Source organism: Gadus chalcogrammus, chromosome 19 (assembly GCF_026213295.1).
Source record: "Gadus chalcogrammus isolate NIFS_2021 chromosome 19, NIFS_Gcha_1.0, whole genome shotgun sequence".
NCBI classification, from domain to species: Eukaryota; Metazoa; Chordata; class Actinopteri; order Gadiformes; family Gadidae; genus Gadus; species Gadus chalcogrammus.
The window spans coordinates 11046176-11062951 of record NC_079430.1 but is presented as its reverse complement, the minus strand read 5'-3'; the positions used below and the strand labels follow the sequence as shown (position 1 = coordinate 11062951).

Sequence of the window (16776 nt, the reverse complement as noted above, 5' to 3'; positions counted from 1 at the left end):
CGCCCTGTAGGCAACACCCAGTAGGCAGCGCGGACGGACGGAGGGCCGGATGGAGCGGGGGCCAAGAGAGGAGGAGCCCACCAACCCACGGGCAAGGCAGCAAAAGGAGATTAGCAGCCATCTGCTGGGGGGGGTCCCCATTAAGACTTGTCCCAGAAGAGTTCAACTTTAAGCGGAAGGAGAGCGGACGCGTGCCGAGGAGATGGAGATGCCGATAAAGAGAGCCCAACCTCAACCCACAACAACAACAAAGGATGTGCCTGGTTTCAAAACATGGAAATGCATCAAAAAGACGTTTTTTGAGTTTTTAAGAAAAAGAGAGCTTTATTTTCATGGAACATGTCTTTAGAACATTTAATGTGGTCGTTGTGTGTGCGCGAGCGCGTGTGTGTGCCATATCGGAAGAGTGCAACCGCAATCCCACGCTTGCTCTTCAACGAATGGTGGCCGGTGCCTGTGGCGGCATTTAGATGGTAGAATCCGGGGGGGAAATGCTGAAAATTTGGCGTCACCTTTGACTTTTCTTTTTTTTTTTTTTAACATGGTTGGCTGGAATTTTAGTTATCCCTTGCCAGGGGATCAAACGCTGAGACAAATATCGTTTGAACTCGGTCGGCAAAAGAAAAAACCTCTTTTTCTTGTCATGTGTGTGAGTGGCTGATTGTGTGTGAGAGTGATTGAGTGCGTGTGTGTGTGTTTGAGTGTGCGTTTGACAGTGTGCGTGCGAGTGTACCTGTTCTTCCAGTTGGTATCGTCCAAACCATGGGAGGAACGGACACCACAACATCGAATGATGTAGCCTTGTTGTAAACAATTAAAAAGGATGGAGGAGAAAATCTGATTGTCACCGTTATTGCGAATCTGAATTCTGTATAATCCATGTCCAAGTTGGTTCTATCGAGACCTCCACCTCTGTCCCGTACAAACTTTAACACCAGTCCCACCAGCATAACATGGCATCATTTCCCCTAACTAGTTTTGTTAATACCACTTATGCCAACTTGGTAACTTGACACTTGCACTCTAAGACAATAAAAGGCTTAATGTCCGATACATGTACATAAAAACATTGATGCCTTATTTTTTTTGAGCGTTTACAGATTGCTACTGTTTTATGTGAGCTAGTCCAGAGCTGTTGGCATAATTTCACCCATGGCGTTTTCCTGCTGCACACTTATCATATCCAAACTTTGATTAAATCACTGGGGGATGTCATCCTGCTACAGGCTAATCGGATATCTTGTTATTTTTAACCGCTGGTGCCGTTAGCCGCATGGTCTGGAAAAACCGGTTCCTGTTTGCCAAACAACGGGGGCAGACGTGACACGTCCTGGTGGTTAATTGCTGTCATCCGATCCTCGTAGCTGGTGGCTAGATTAGGCTGAGGAGCTCAACAAAAAGCCTCGTATCCACTTGCAGCAGCAGCCACCGTTACATCACCGCTCTGGAATGTGCTTGTGTTCATGGCCATGTTAATAGGTCAACAGAGCAGGACATGAACTGCTTAATGTATAAAGGAAAACCTGCATTTTTATTTAGCGCATTTAGTACAGTTTTTACTGAATGAATCGTTCATACTAAAGCCAGTTTTATTTCCACAGAATGACTGAAGTTTTTCAAGTCGAATAATTTTTATGGCAACTACACACAAACAAAGAGGCATCCGCTAACCCCATATGGTACAATACTGTGACGGCAATTTTTTAAATACTTTACACCAAAAAATGTGCTGGCATTGAACCATCAGACTTTGCATGTAGGCCATTGAAACAACTCGACGCACAATATATTGTATGAGTCAGACGTGTCGGATCAAGGCCTTTATAAAAAGACTGAGGACGTGGTCAATGTGACCAACACGCAAATATAGTCTCTGGGGGCCAGCAGAGGACGCACACTTTAAGTTCCTCTTGTAGAGTTCCAAAGAAGTGTAGTTCTTTTTTTGGACGGTTGCTGGTCTATGTCATTACTTTTTTCCTCAAGGGACATGCGGCCCCCAAGGGCCCTGAGCATGCTGGCTCTGGAGGAGTCGCTGGAGCTCTTTGAACTGCTCCACCGTCTGGTCCTTGACGTCAGGATTGGAGATCTGCAAGCGGATGCTGTCCGTGGACCAGCTGAGCTCCCCGGAGAACATCTCCGTCAGGATCCTGGCCACCACGGGGACCACCTGACGAGAATGGGGGAAGGGGATTGGTCCGTTTAGCAAGAGTTACCATTTATGTATGAAAATGATATCTCACCTTTGGTTTGACTACAGCCCTGCTGTAGTCAAGCAGACCGCTAGCTACCCGTTTGTTGCCAGTTTATTCTACTCAACCTATAATCATTTATAGGTGTGTAGAATAAACTTTTTAAATCAGACATTACAAAGCACACTGCCCATATGGGAAATGAGTCCTATGGCCAGTTATATCGTCAACGCTTCTCAAAGTGCTGACCTGAACAATAATGAGCTTCTTCTCCTTCGGTTTCCTATCCGGCCAGTCTTCACCAAAGCAGAAGTAGACCTCGAAAGGGGGAGGGTTCGGGGAATCCCCCTTGTGGAACATGATCAGCCCTATTCGTGCACAGAAACGCAAGACTCTTACCTGTTTATAGGTTTATGGTATTGTGCTTATCTAGCATCACACGTTGAGCATGGCAGGCATAGTCTTATGCATTCGATATCGCTCCTAGTGACACTGCAGGCCCAGCAGATAAACAATGATGGGGTAGCTACTAATAATCCATGACATTTATATAGCGCATAGTCGGTCGCTTTACAAGACGGAACAACTCTGGAAGGCAAAACTGAAAAAGCAATTTGAATTCTTCCGTTTCGCAGCGCGCGTCTCAATTTAAATCCGTCAGCGGATGGCGTGCGCCGTCACAGCCCATAGCCGGAGACACGTCGTCGTCCACTCTCATCTCTCGCGTCCCGTTACCTTCCAAGAACTGGTTGAGGCTGAACACCTTGATCTTCTTCTCCCGCTCCATGGGGTTGGGCGGCCCGTGCTCCGACACACCGGGCCCCGACCAGTACACCTTGCACTGGCAGAGGCGCACGGCGTAGATGTCCTGCTCCCAGATCTCCAGGATCAGCCCGCGGTCCATGACGTCCAGCAGGGCCTCCGTGTAGAACCTCTGCTTCTGGTTCTGCAGGTCGGCCGCGCCGGGGAACAGCACCTGCTGCAGGGAGACGGGGCCGAACAGGTCCACCTGGCCCGGCGTGGGCTCCAGGTGGCCGTAGTACAGCCGGCAGCCTTGGGGGTTGCTGACCGTCTGGGAGCGGGCGGTTCGTCCGCGGTACTCGAACTTCAGGTCCAGGTCGGTCACTGGGGGGGGGAAAGAGGGTCACGGATACATCAAGATATATGAGAATAAAATAAAGGAACAGACCTCTCATTGGCTTTGACACGAATAAATGCAAGTTAAAAAGTGCCTTTCTCCTTCTCAAGGACAAGGTTCAAGTGGGCATCAGAGAAAAAACACACAATCAACATTCCACATTAGCAGTACAAGGAAGTCAACTTCAAAAGTCAGTTGGCAAGGAGTTTGACTGTTAAATGAGGTTGCAGAGTGTGTAGAAGGTGTCAGAGGTTTAGTGTGTGGCACCAGTCAGAGGGAAGGGAGGGTGGGTGACGGGGACTTGAGCCCCAAAACGATGAATCAACGTTGCTGCTCAACAGGTCATTTCTTGAGCACCACTCCCAAATCAGTACAACCACGCATCTGCTGAACTGCTGATATTATTGATGGAAACATAAAGCCCCAATCCTCCAGCAGGACATGTGCAAGCAACTTCACTTAGCACACACCAAAATAATAAATAGGTGTTATGAATGCATATTATGTATATTACAGCAGTACAGGATAGGTTTGCCGTTATGGATTTCAACACTCAAAGCCCTTGAGCAAAACAGCATATCCCTGAATACTCTTTAATTATCTATTCACTGAGTCAGCATTCACTGAGTCACTTTGGATAAAATCCTGTTCTACATGTCTAAATAAGAATAATATCATGGTTTTACATAACTGATGCCAACCTAACCCTGGGTATCACTGTAAAAGCGAATCACCTTTTAAAATCCCATTTTAGTCCCATTATATACATTATCCAAGGAGAAGTCTCTTGGGAATGGCTTGTGTAGCGCCGAGCAAGACGTTCTTGAGCACACCGTGGAAAAAAAAGACACACTTTCCACCGCCGGCAACCAGGGAACCAGTCCCTCCGTCCGCCACACCTCAAGGCAGTACGCTGGAGTGTGCCAGCAACAGGGCGCGACAAACGGATAGACGGGAGCGAGGCGTTTACAGACTAGGGACCAATCCCACTTAATCCCCGCCGGACACACACACACACACACACTAAGTCTATGGTGTTAAGTACAAAGGAAGAGAGGGCATGACTCACGACGGCGATTAGCGTTTCTCCTTGGAAGGAGAGAGAAGTTAGTACTCACATGGGAGGCTGCTCAGCAAGTCAAACTTGCAGTGCTGGGCCTGTTCTTGGGCTTGGGCTTGGGCCTGGGCTTGGGCTTGGGCCTGGGCTTGGGCCTGGGCTTGGGCCTGGGCTTGGGCTTGGGCTTGGGCTTGGGCTTGGGCTTGGGCTTGGGCCTGGCCTTGGGCTTGAGCCTGGGCCTGGGCTTGGGCTTGGGCCTCTCTCTGTGTCTGCATGCCCGGCATGGAGCAAGTGTCCATGGGTACGGCCCCGGCGTCCATCCCCAGGGGCCCTGGGAGGGGAGCCGCGGCGGCCACAGCAGGGGGCGGCATCGGGGGCATCTCCACGTGCACGGGGGCCACCAGCCCCCCCAGCCCGTTGGGCAGGCCCCCGAGGGGCCCGGCGTGCACGGCGTGCACGACGTCCACCTGAGGCATGGGGATGACCCGGGGGGAACCGAAGGGGCCGCCTAGAGCAGGGGTGAAGTGGACCATCTCCACCTCACCCCTGTGGTAGTTGAGGAAGGCGCCCACGTCGCTGGGCCTGGGGTCTGGGGGACGGAGTACGGACGCACACTTTGAGACAGTGGGGGAAGGTGGTTGAACGTTTGCATTTTCGGAAAACATAGATTCACCCAAGTTTACCCTTCCCTTGACTTGCCAACGGATATTTGGGCATTTATTTGGTCATAAATATATATGTTGATATAATAGGAATATCTTTTTTTTTTTTTTTTTTCAGAGTGTCAGAATCATTGAAGGTTTTCTATGCCCAGCTATTCTTTCATGGAAGTACATTTCCGTAAAGAAACTTTACTTACCGATAGTGAGATCGTCAAGATTCGGCATCTAGGGTAATGTACAGGAATTTGCAATGATTATCATCTGTCATTCTAAATATATTTAGAATTGTTTGCACATTTCTCCCTCCTTACCTCCTCGTCGTCTTCATCCACAGCATCTGAAAGAGAATGCAAGGAACCACGTCAGGCTTCGAGAACGACCATTCTCTGAGGATTCACTATAGTAGATCAAATACATATTGATGACTCTTGAGGTTGCTGCCATCTAAATAAATAAGTCATTTGAACAACTATTCGTTGACTAGCTTTTAACAAATAGAAAATAAATAATTATGGGTGTATTTTGATATTATAGGATTTTACTTTATGAGGTTTTCTAACATTAATATGACTTCCCCTGGCCTGCCTGTGGTCCCCCAGTACCTAGAAATGGCATTAGGTGTAAAATGAGTACTAGGTATCCTGCTCTGCCTTTAAAAAAAGCAAAGCTCAGATGCGCCGATTTGGAATTTTCATGATACTTACCCTTTCTCTGATTTGCGTGCGCGTGTGCTTGTGCGTGTGTGTGCACACACATTGTAACGCAAGTGTTGTACAATTGGTTGTTATTTGGATAACCGTTCTGCTCTTGGTGTTATGCCGCATAACATGTTGGGTTCTCTGACGTCTCTGGTATTTCCATAAAGTGACTCGTAGTGGGGGTTATCTCAGCCATGGTTGAGAAGGAATTGGGGGGAAAGGAACTTTGACTTTGACTCCCTGAAGTACGTGAACCGCAAAAATGAAGGAGACAGGGATTGTTACCCGCGATTGCCTTCCACCGTAGCTTCGCTGCCCGTTGCCGAGGCACCACCGCCTCAGGGCAGTGGTAACTCGGCGCTGCCCCCCGCCACCACCGCCTCAGGGCAGTGGTAACTCGGCGCTGCCCCCCGCCCGCTGCCGAGGCGGTGGAGCCTTGGCAACGGGAAGCAGGGCTCTGGCGGGAGTCTATCGCGGGCAACAGTCCCTTTCTCTTCCATGTCGTGGTTCACGTCTACTTCAGATTGATGTGGAAGTGGAAGAACCAGAGACGTCGGAGAACCCCACACAGTCGTTTGAGATTCATAATATCGTCTGGAGGAGCACACAGCTTAGGCAGTGATAATATATATTACATGATATAGATATCTATGTATAATATGATATTATTTAGATATAGAGCTCCAGAGTGTTCCAGAATATTTACAGAACACGGCCAAAAGCTGTGTGCGCCTTGCCATTGCGATGCATCCACTGTAAACACGAGCACATGGTACCGTGGCAGCAAGCTGCTCAGGGCCGCACCCCCACCCTCAACCCGCCTCTAAAAAACGGCACATTTGTGGAAAACTCATTGTGGGACTGGCTCGTAGTGGCTGTATTTGTGCACCAAGGCTTTATTTGTCGAACGTCTTCAAGTACTGCATTAGGGGCCCACTAACACCTATGTAAAAGCATCCATAAAGTAGCATGCCATGGGACCTTTAAGGAACTTAAAAGGTCCCTTTGAGTTTGTTTTTTTTACTTGATACATTTTTCGACAATTAAAAAAACCGTTCTAATTCAGTGAATGAGTTCTCTTTTTAACCTAGAGGATAAAGGACGATCATTCAATGCAAACATTTAAAAGTAACATGGCATTTTTCCTGCCCTTTAAGTTTGACACCTCAGTCCCAAACGTCCTCAGAGTGTTTGTGAACAGACTCAAGAGGGTAGCTGGCATACTAACCTCCGTTCCCGGGCTGGTCGCACACCTCGTAGATTTTGTAGGGCTTCACAGGGTTCTCCTTGGTCCCGTCGTACATCAGTTTGAACTCGCGGCTCTTGTTGAGGGCGCAGCGCAGGTTAGCCTTCCACTTGGCCGGGTCGGGCTCATCCACTCCCTCCTGATATTTGCCTGTCTCCAAGGCCCAGGCCTTGGGACCGCAGAGGAAACACGTTCAGTTATCAAAGGCAAACATACCAACAAACATTCACAAGGGCAAGATTATCATAGACAAGATGGAGAATGGATTTAACCAAATGACACCGTAAACGAATGATATGTGGAATGTCTGATGAACATCGGTACAAAATGAATGAATGATGTACCCATGTAATCCCTTTGAATCAGCACCTTAAGGTAAATTCGTCACATTAATACTCCCTACATTTTTCTTCCCGGTCTATTCTTTAGAAGAACAAATGAGGAACTAAGCTGCCAACAAGGAAATGGTTCCATGTGATTTCACAAAAATTGTGTTTGAGAAAGTGAAATGAAACCGTTGGGGCGCCTCAGGCACATCAAGTCTGGAAAGGAAGTGGCATGGCTAGTCTTACTTTTGTATTCTGTTGCAGGTCAAACGGTTACAATCCAAACATTGCTAAATGCAGGAAAAAATAAAATTGCGCCATGTATCCGGTAGACCAACACTTGCATGTGTTGTTGTATAAACCGATGATTAGAGCGGATATGGCTCGTCTATGGTGCACACTGACTAAGTGTGAAAGCTCAAGACTGTCCCAAAAAGGTGTCAAAATAAAAAGACAAAAATGAAGGGGAAGTTCTTAATGTCAAACCTCACACTAATATTGAATACATTTTTATCATTGTCCGCCGATCTTGAAATCAGATCAGCTTCTGTGGCTCATCAGCTATATTGGCTGGCTACGCATTTTAAAGCGCACACACACACACACACACACACACACACACACACACACACACACACACACACACACACACACACACACACACACACACACACACACACACACACACACACACACACACACACACACACACACACACACACACCTTGAAGATGGTGTTCTCCTCCTCCGACATGGGCAGGTGGCGTGTGGCGTGCCTCCAGGGTATCTGGAACAGCCGCTCCTGGTTGAGCCAGTTCAGGCCCGGGTAGCGCCCTCCGTTCACCTGGGCCAACAGCCAGGGCTTCAGCCGGATCCGCCGCGGCTGGATGCTCATGGTGGAGGACTGGGGGGATGGCAGCTGCCAGGCTCGGGGAAGGGGGGGGGGGGGGTGGGGGGGGGGCACGAGTAGAGCTGACAGGTATGCTAGAGCTGGATGGTTGCCAGTGTGGAGAGCGATGTCTAAGGACTGGTGCTCCTTTCCCGGGTGTCTCCTGTGAAGGAGACACAGCAAACCGTACAGAGCTGTGATGAAGCCATGCCATTCCTCATCGTTCTGTCTGTGTTGGAATCCGATAAAAGAGGCCTCAGTCTTAAGCCATTTCGTTCATCTGCTTCTTTGGTAAAGATAAGATATCGATGTTAGAATGGCAGTATTTCTGAAGGTAACAAGCTAATGTTTGGGTTATGATCGCTTTAAATGAATAGTGGAGACAGGGGAGCAATGTGTCGAATGACTGGTGACAATTTTTTCATTGCGTTAAATCTGAGGTTTAAACTGCAGAGTAGATGGTAAACGTAATTAAAACACATAATGCATTAGGGGTGTGTGTGTGTGTGTGTGTGTGTGTGTGTGTGTGTGTGTGTGTGTGTGTGTGTGTGTCCCACCTTTTTGTGAAATAAAACATTCGTTTCTGTTTGTTTGGAAGATGAAATGTGCCGACAAGCAGTGGGAATGTTTACGCACTCCTTATGTCAACGCATTCACCGCAATGTGTGAGTGGACGCAAGTAACTCAGTATATAGAAACAAGGGGTCTTAACTCCCGTTCACGAGGGTCTACTCCGCAACGGACTACCACCACTTGGGTCTCTAGCTTCAGTTGGTATTACTGTGTATGACGCAAAACGTCGGGTTTGACCAGCCACCAGCTAGTGGTGATCTCGTCGGGTAGTCTTTGGAGAGCATGTAGCCTTTCTGGTTGCGAGATAATAAAATAATTGTCCGCCATTGGGCACTTAGTTGTTAAGGTTACCTCTTAGCAAGCCAAAAAAAGCATTAGTCATAACTTTGAATATTGTAATCATTCATGCCGTTATATTAACATGTCAACTTGCCTTATCTTCACAACAACACCAGGGAGGTCCTCGCGCTCCGAGTTCAGCGGACTACTCGATCCGAAACTTCTTCACAGCAGCTGGAGACCATCGGCGATTACGTGTTGCTGACATGCAGGTGTGTGGGTCTCAGTCGTCAAAAGACCTCCGAATAAACCCCCATGACTTTGGGAAATAATACCAGAGATTTCACACTGTTGGAAAATGCATGAAATGCACCATGAAGCGGCGACTCATGGAATGAAACACATTGTGGAGCGCGTTGTTTGCAGAACTAACAAACAGGACAGGTACCACCCTTCCGGGTGTCTCGGCACTTTCAGACGGAAACAAGCGATCCGTGTTGTTACGCTTCTCCACACTCACGCCCGGCATGAATAGATATAAAAACTAACACACATATCAGTATGTGTCGGTTTGTGTCAGGAAATCATCCTGTTAGATCAAAGTCAACCTGACCGTCCGTGATTGATATATAAATCAGACCTATGTAAATCCGACCTCGCTGTAAATGGCACGGTAACATTAATAATTATTGGATTGAATCACAGTCAAGTCATTATGTTTTAAGTTGTGGTTTTTGATTTTCATACTTTTTCTAAAAATTTCATATTATTATTAATAGTATTATACGGATCAGAAATACCATAAAAGAAAAATCTTTAAGTTTTCGATGTGATTGAGTTGTAGTCCTGTTTGTGTCAGTTGGCCACTAGAGGTCGCTGCTATGGAAGTAATTCTGTCTCGTCGGATTTTGAAAATGAGAAGCCATTGAATTTTAAGCACTGAATATTTATGCATTGAAATAACCTATTTGGAATTTTTGCCTCTGAATTTCGATCCTATAGAGCCTACAACGTTGAATATTTGATTTTTTAACATCGAAAGGTGAAAATGATTTGTTGAAAATGTGAAGAGTTAAATTCAGAGGCAAAAAATCCAGATGTTATTTCAATGCATAAATAATCAGTGCTTAAAATTCAATGGCTTTTTATTTTCAAAATCCGATGAGACAGATTTACTTTACTTACTAGGATACCTGGGGCAAGTTCGCAATGTGTTCGACGGGGATGGACAACTAAGTAGGCTCAGTGTTTCCCCTAAGGAGTTGCAGCAGCGGAGGTGAAATGTTTCTTTTTCAGCTCGCAATTTTTTTGCATTTTACCGTTCGCTAAAGACGGCTCGTTTGGATGAAAACAATGTTGTAGCTGGTTCTCTTACTAAATTTAGCTAGAGGTGTCATTTGTGTCGGAACGATGTTTCGGTGATGATCTATGGGACCGCAAACTCCGAATCTGCCAATTTATTTCCAACTTTACGGAAGTTCCTCTCCGTTTATACTTTACTCACAGGTGTGTGAATTGACCTGGATATGAAGCGTCGGCAGCGCAAAATAATATAACATTCGTTTTTTAAAGAGATAAGACGGAGCTCTCCTCTCCTCTCCTTTTATATATTTTTATATATTTTGTGAATTGACCTGATATCCATCGTCCGTAGCGCACGGAATGGTAGGACTATATTATTTTGCGTAGCGCAAAATAATATAATATTCATATTTTTTAAAAGATAAGCTGAAGCTCTCCTCTCCTCTTGTTAAAAAAAAGAAATTCAGCAGCGGTGGTCATATTTCGCATAGGGGAAACACTGAGGCTACGGAGCTTCGCCCTGAATAAATGATAACATGAAGCGTGAGACAGTAGGCCTACGGTTCACAAGACAACCTAACCAAATGTGTTTCATTATTATATCGATTATGTTAATTTGAATGCGACACTTTTTTGGACCTCTAAAGCTTTTCAGCCATCTGGTTGGTCTCAAAATATTATTTTCTTTACAAAATACACAAATATTACCCTCATTGGATGGCTCCAATGCAAAAAAATGGCACCAAGCGCAAACCATTGCAGCATAACCAAAGGGGGAAATGCAGGCAAAAATCGAAGGTATATGTATGATTAAATGCATTTATTTTGCCGTCAAAACTTTGAAAGCAATTCATTTTGTTGAAATATACTTATTTTTTTCGACGTTTGGATCTCGATTATTTAATAGCTGATTGCAAAAAAAAAAAATAAAAATGTTAGAACCTCCAAAATAACCTCCTCACCCTAATATATAACCAGAATATTTGATGTCAAGAAGAACCAAGATTGCTTGATTGGAACATGATTGGAGGTAACAGGTTTGAAACAATCCATTGTATTAGTCCTATTATATCCATCATACTGTAAGCAAAGACTTCAATAAAGCTTAGTCACATCAACACGGTATGGGAGAGAGATGACCCCCCCCCCCCCCACACACACACACACACACACACACACACACACACACACACACACACACACACACACACACACACACACACACACAGAGTGTTAGGATGGGTCGTGTGGCAGAGAGGAGGAGAAAACAGGGGAACAATGATTGGAACAGCCAGAGGCTTCTACTTTCTGTCCTTTACCCCCTCTTGACACACTATTGTTGGTGGGGGACAGGACAGGAAACAGGAAGTAAGCACCCACACACACACACACACACACACACACACACACACACACACACACACACACACACACACACACATAGACTAACATACATACACAAAGGCTTACGCACACCCTCACCCGAACAAAGGCTAACATATACACAAGCACACACACACTTCCATAAAGATATAATTGTTCGGATGAGAGATGCTCATATGGATGTACACGATCACAGAAACAACTGCCCGGTTGGCAGTGGTCTCCATAGAGCCCATGCAGGAGGGGAGGGGGGAGGCCCATTGTTTAGTCCTTTTTGTTCCATGTCTGTTCTGACGAGTAAGAATCCAGGAGCAAAAGGAGATCATTTGATTGATGAATTCCTTTTCTGGTCTACTCCCCCTGAACGGTAAAAAGTCACAAAGGACTTGTACAGGAAAAGGACTTCCGATGTTCTTAGAGCACATCCAATCATCTTGAAAATAACTCACTGTGACTTCATGTTCATCTCTTGTTCCAAAGAAAACCTTTTTTTCTATCAGAGCCCAAAATGCCAATCCCAAAAAGTCTTGTAGTCATGTAAAACTAACATTTATTTCTTCACATAAATAACCCTGCACTTCCTTTCACTGATCATTAAACATGCACAACCTTATCTGTGTATGCAACGCATTGTGGCAGCAAAAGAGTTTTTACCTAATTCAATATTATAATTCATATAATATTAAATTATGACATTGTTTTCAAAATAACCAGATGAACTCGCATTCATGAAAACAGGTAAATGGTGAAGCCTTGTGCCATAATACAAATTAAACAATGCTGTTTACCAATGTCTAAATAATATGTCCTAAACGTATAATTTGGTTGGTCTCAACAATTCTCTTTGCTATACTGTTTGTCTATGATTGTGTATGAAATCTATATACAACTATTTTAAACTAGTCCCATAGCATTCCCTTGTATCCAAAGCATTTTACATTGATTGAGTGAAGGGGTTAGGAAGTGCAGGCATTTTGCTCAATGTTCAAGGATGCTACAGATTATGGCTGCAAACATTGGGGATATATATATATAAATATATATTTACTTGACGTATATGTGGCCCATGAGAGTTTTGCTATTATGGAGCAGATGTTTGTGTTGACGTGTGAGCCAGCGACCGGGCCAACGGAAGGAAGGCGTGGGACCTCTGTCCCACCAAGCCACACAATAGCCCCATGCCATGTGTTTGCCGTTGATACCTCAGCCTCCACGGAGAACCGTCCGCCCATGAAGAAAGACCCCAGCTGGGACTTGACTTCAGCTGTCAACAATGAAACACCAGCAGGGAGGAGTGCATCAGGGCAAGGGTGAGAGCGAGAGAGAAAGAAATTGTTTATCGATTCAGCAGGTTTTGGTTGACCAATAATATGGTTTCACTGTGCCAGTTGCGGGATGAAAACAACATTCATATGTGTTGTCTTCTATATTCTACTGAATCAGAGTGGATGATTCCCTTGTGATATTATGGGCCGATACCAATCCCACAAAGGGGTGATCAGTTCAGGTCACTGAACTTCAGGTTAAGTGACCTGAAGTTCAGTGTTGAATATAAAAAACGGTTATTAAAATCAGATTGAACTAGAGGGGCCTAGGACATTGTGTCCCTGCATATATACGAGAGGAAAAGAAAAAGAAAAAAAACATGAATAATTGTTTGGTGGGTTATTGGGTTATCTCAACATTGGACACAGGAAAGGATCCAGTTCCCCCTAACATGTATATTTAGTGGAGGGGTGAGGATAAGGATACAGGGACGGGGACGGGAAATAAGTGCAGGAAATCCTCCAAAACACACAGATGCTGGGACAGGGTCGAGAGCCCTTTTCCTCCTTACCCCACCAATTTAAAGTGAATAGGGAAAACTTCTTTGACTGGTGGATCAACATTCAGTTCTGTGTGGATGTCTTTGAAAGTAACACTTGAGGATTAGGTTGAGGTCTGTGCTGCTGGTCTATCTTCTCTGGAAGTAGGGGACCATATCGCAAGGCCCTGTTGGCCGACCGGCTCAAATCTGAGCATTTCACTTCCGTTTGGTTAATATTTGTATCATCATGTTGCTGGAGTCTGGGATCTGCCTAGTAAACTGTAACAACGTGTCAATAAAGGTTAAAAATCCACATCATGTCGTCACTGCAGAAATACACTTATTAATATCCTCTTCAGTAGGATATCTACGTAGAGAAACAGGAACCAGGGTGTAACTCTGCCCCTTCCGTTTGTGGTTCCGGTCCTGTCTGTGTGCTGTCCAAACCCAACTCAGAAGTTCTGCACAGTAGGACTGCTGAATGCCAGATGAGCATACAGAATAACCTGAACCTCTAGTTCATATTGAAGTAAGGGTATAGTGCCAACACTAACGCCCCGTGCCCAGGGCCGTTGCTACAATTCCTGGGCCCCTAGACAAGATTTACTGATGGGCACCCCTGCGCTGAATTGTTGACGGGGGGGAGTGGAAGGAGCAATTGTTGACGAGGGAGCAATTGTTGACGGGGGGGGGCGCTATGGTAGTACTATGGGCTGGTAGTAAAATAAAAAATAAAAAATATTATTATTATTTATTTTTTTGTGGGCCCCCCTTGGGCTGTGGGCCCCTAGAATCGTCATCACCTTTCACCCCTTATCGACGGCCCTGCCCGTGCCCACTACATGCGTCCGTTGCGTGATCCCCATTGACTTTAATGGGGACGGACGCGCAATGCATTGTGGATCCGTACGTTCCGTTGGAGCCTTCGGCTGTCAAGAAGTTGAAATATGTTCAACTTTTTCAGCAGCGACGGATCCGTCATCCAATCAGATCGCGTCTGCAAATTTAAGCACTGTGACGCGACTCGGGCTCTGACGATACTGGAAAGCGGGAAAGCGGGTCATCTTGCATCGCAACAAGCAGGAAGTAGCGGGAAGAACCCGGCGAACCGATTTGATTGGCTGACGGATTCATCTGCAAAGACTACTCCCCCATCCGTCAGCCACGCCTTCCCACGTCCGTTGACTGACGGTGCAGTGGGCACGAGGCGTAGACCCCTCTAGAATACTATCCAAACTGTAGTTTCCCAACCTTCTACTTTCTCAACTTGTGTATCTGGGCATCAGACAACCTTATATGGAGTTGCATGAGAGTGCTAACAAATCACCTGTAAATATTTGATGGTATATAAAAATTGGGGGAGAAAACAATCTTTTAAAAGGTTTGATACGTTTAAGAGAATCAATATAGAGGACAGATGTCAGACTGCTGAATGATTCACACACAATAACACACATGGTGTGGATGTTGATGGGGTGGACCCATGTTGTCACGGGCTAATACAACGGTTGGAAATCACCAGACTTATGATTTCCTGAACTCCAAACTCTGTGGACACTGAGTGTTGCAATAGCTCCACGGCAACAGCGGCGAAGCCCCACAATATCATGATTAAACAATCGGTCGGGGCTCAGTGATGATGACTGACCACCAGCTGCACATGAGAAATGTCCTCCCCACTTCCCTCCCTCACCGCAGCACCAGTGTGACGCCTAGGTACAAATGCAAGGCCCGAAAAACCTCGGCTCCGCGTGACAGGTGGCCCTGACCCGCCATGACTAATAACAACATTCATAAGGGAAGGAGGAGGTCGGAAGGTTATGCATTGTCGTTCGGCGACAACGGCATCCGCAGAAAAACGATAAGAGACAGGACATCCTCGCCTCACTGTTGTCTTTTTATCACCCACAGCACCGCTGCCGTCCGCGCGTTCCTCAAAACCTCCTCCGACGTAGACAACTCTCGTACCGCCATGCAGAAGCACCTGCGGGTTAACCTCAAGGCTGGCTTAGTTTGTTTCACTTTAGGCCTTCAAGGCTCCCCAGCGCCAGACTATAAGGGAACATCTACCTCATGGCGAAAACCAACTCACACAATCTTTCTCAACCTTTGTATGCGTGTTTACGTGTGCGCGAGCAGGCGTGTGCGTTTGTGTGTCTGCGTGTGTGTGTGCGTGTGCGTGTGTGTGTGTCTGACGATAATCCAGATAATATTTTTCCATATAAATGTTTTCTGCACTAGATTCCTTGGCAGAAAAGACGAGGTTATACAATATGGAAGGGAGGGGTTCATACTTAGATGATATTAAGTTGAGATCTTGCAGAATTCCCACCCTATTCCAGGGTAGCCTATAGGGCTTACAGGGAGACGATAACAATTAAACCTACTCACTTTGTGATTTCAAATCCTTTTAATATGTTTGTGCTGCACTGAAATGTTCCCCAGAGTTCTGCCACCAATCATCACATATCACAAAGACCAAATGTAAACATATTATACAATTCTAATACCCCTGCATTGGCTCCCGGCATGTCAGAGGATGGATTTCAAAATGCTGCTTTTTCAAATGTTAGTTTTTCAAAATCACTCAACGGTTTAGGGCCACTGAAATGCTTCCGCTGTATGAACCCTCGTCTAGACCGTTAAGATCATCTGGGACCAGTAGGCTTATGGTTCCCTGGGTCAAAACAAACCATGGAAAAGCGGTAAGGTTAAAAACATTTATGTTTTACATAAATGTTTATGTTCACTTTTGCTAAACCATAATGCAATTTTTACTTATTATTGTATTCAAATATCTTTCATGATTTTTTTATGATGTTTCCAGCATGGGTCTTTTATAGATTATTTTAAGTTCAGTTGTTATTGTCTTTTATGCATTCTTTGAAATCTGTTGTATTTTACATACTTTTTTCCGATTTTTGTATGAAATGTGCTCATCTAAATAAACTTGACTCGACTTGACTATTCCGTCTAGACCAAAAGCTGTAAAGCGTAAACGCCCATTCACTTTCTATAGACCTACAATTTCTGTAAATCATAAGAATAGGACCCCTCATTTATATTTAATTTTTTGGATGTTCGCAGTGTGCACACAACACACGCACACGCTCTGAAACCTCGGCCTTGCTTCTAAACTATGATTGGTTCAAAGTTTGGGGGGGGGGGGGGGGGGGGGAGAGATGAGGGATATGTTAGTTGTAGCATCACCTTGCTCCAATAAATTG

At 45.5% G+C, this 16776-nt stretch overlaps 1 protein-coding gene across 1 annotated transcript; it reads right to left on the bottom strand.

Moving 5' to 3' along the window:
* Positions 1-117: 117 nt before the first annotated feature.
* On the bottom strand, positions 118-9738 carry irf5 (interferon regulatory factor 5). Its single transcript, XM_056578587.1, has 9 exons — positions 9212-9738; positions 8041-8368; positions 6973-7159; positions 5358-5383; positions 5244-5271; positions 4446-4973; positions 2925-3314; positions 2439-2557; positions 118-2167 (listed from the first exon to the last, which is right to left on the bottom strand). Exons 2-9 carry the CDS (start codon positions 8209-8211, stop codon positions 1979-1981), a joined length of 1638 nt encoding a protein of 545 aa, XP_056434562.1. The 5' UTR covers positions 8212-8368; positions 9212-9738; the 3' UTR covers positions 118-1978.
* Between the last annotated feature and the right edge of the window lie 7038 nt (positions 9739-16776).

Bases quoted from the DNA above. Each gene is read 5' to 3' on its own strand.
- irf5 (XM_056578587.1), bottom strand. From the start codon at position 8,211: ATGAGCATCCAGCCGCGGCGGATCCGGCTGAAGCCCTGGCTGTTGGCC. The intron at 5,384-6,972 runs GTTAGTATGCCA...ATTCTCTTTCAG, and splicing joins CGACCAGCCCGGGAACGGAG to ATGCTGTGGATGAAGACGAC. The intron at 5,272-5,357 runs GTAAGGAGGGAG...ACATTACCCTAG, and splicing joins TGGATGAAGACGACGAGGAG to ATGCCGAATCTTGACGATCT.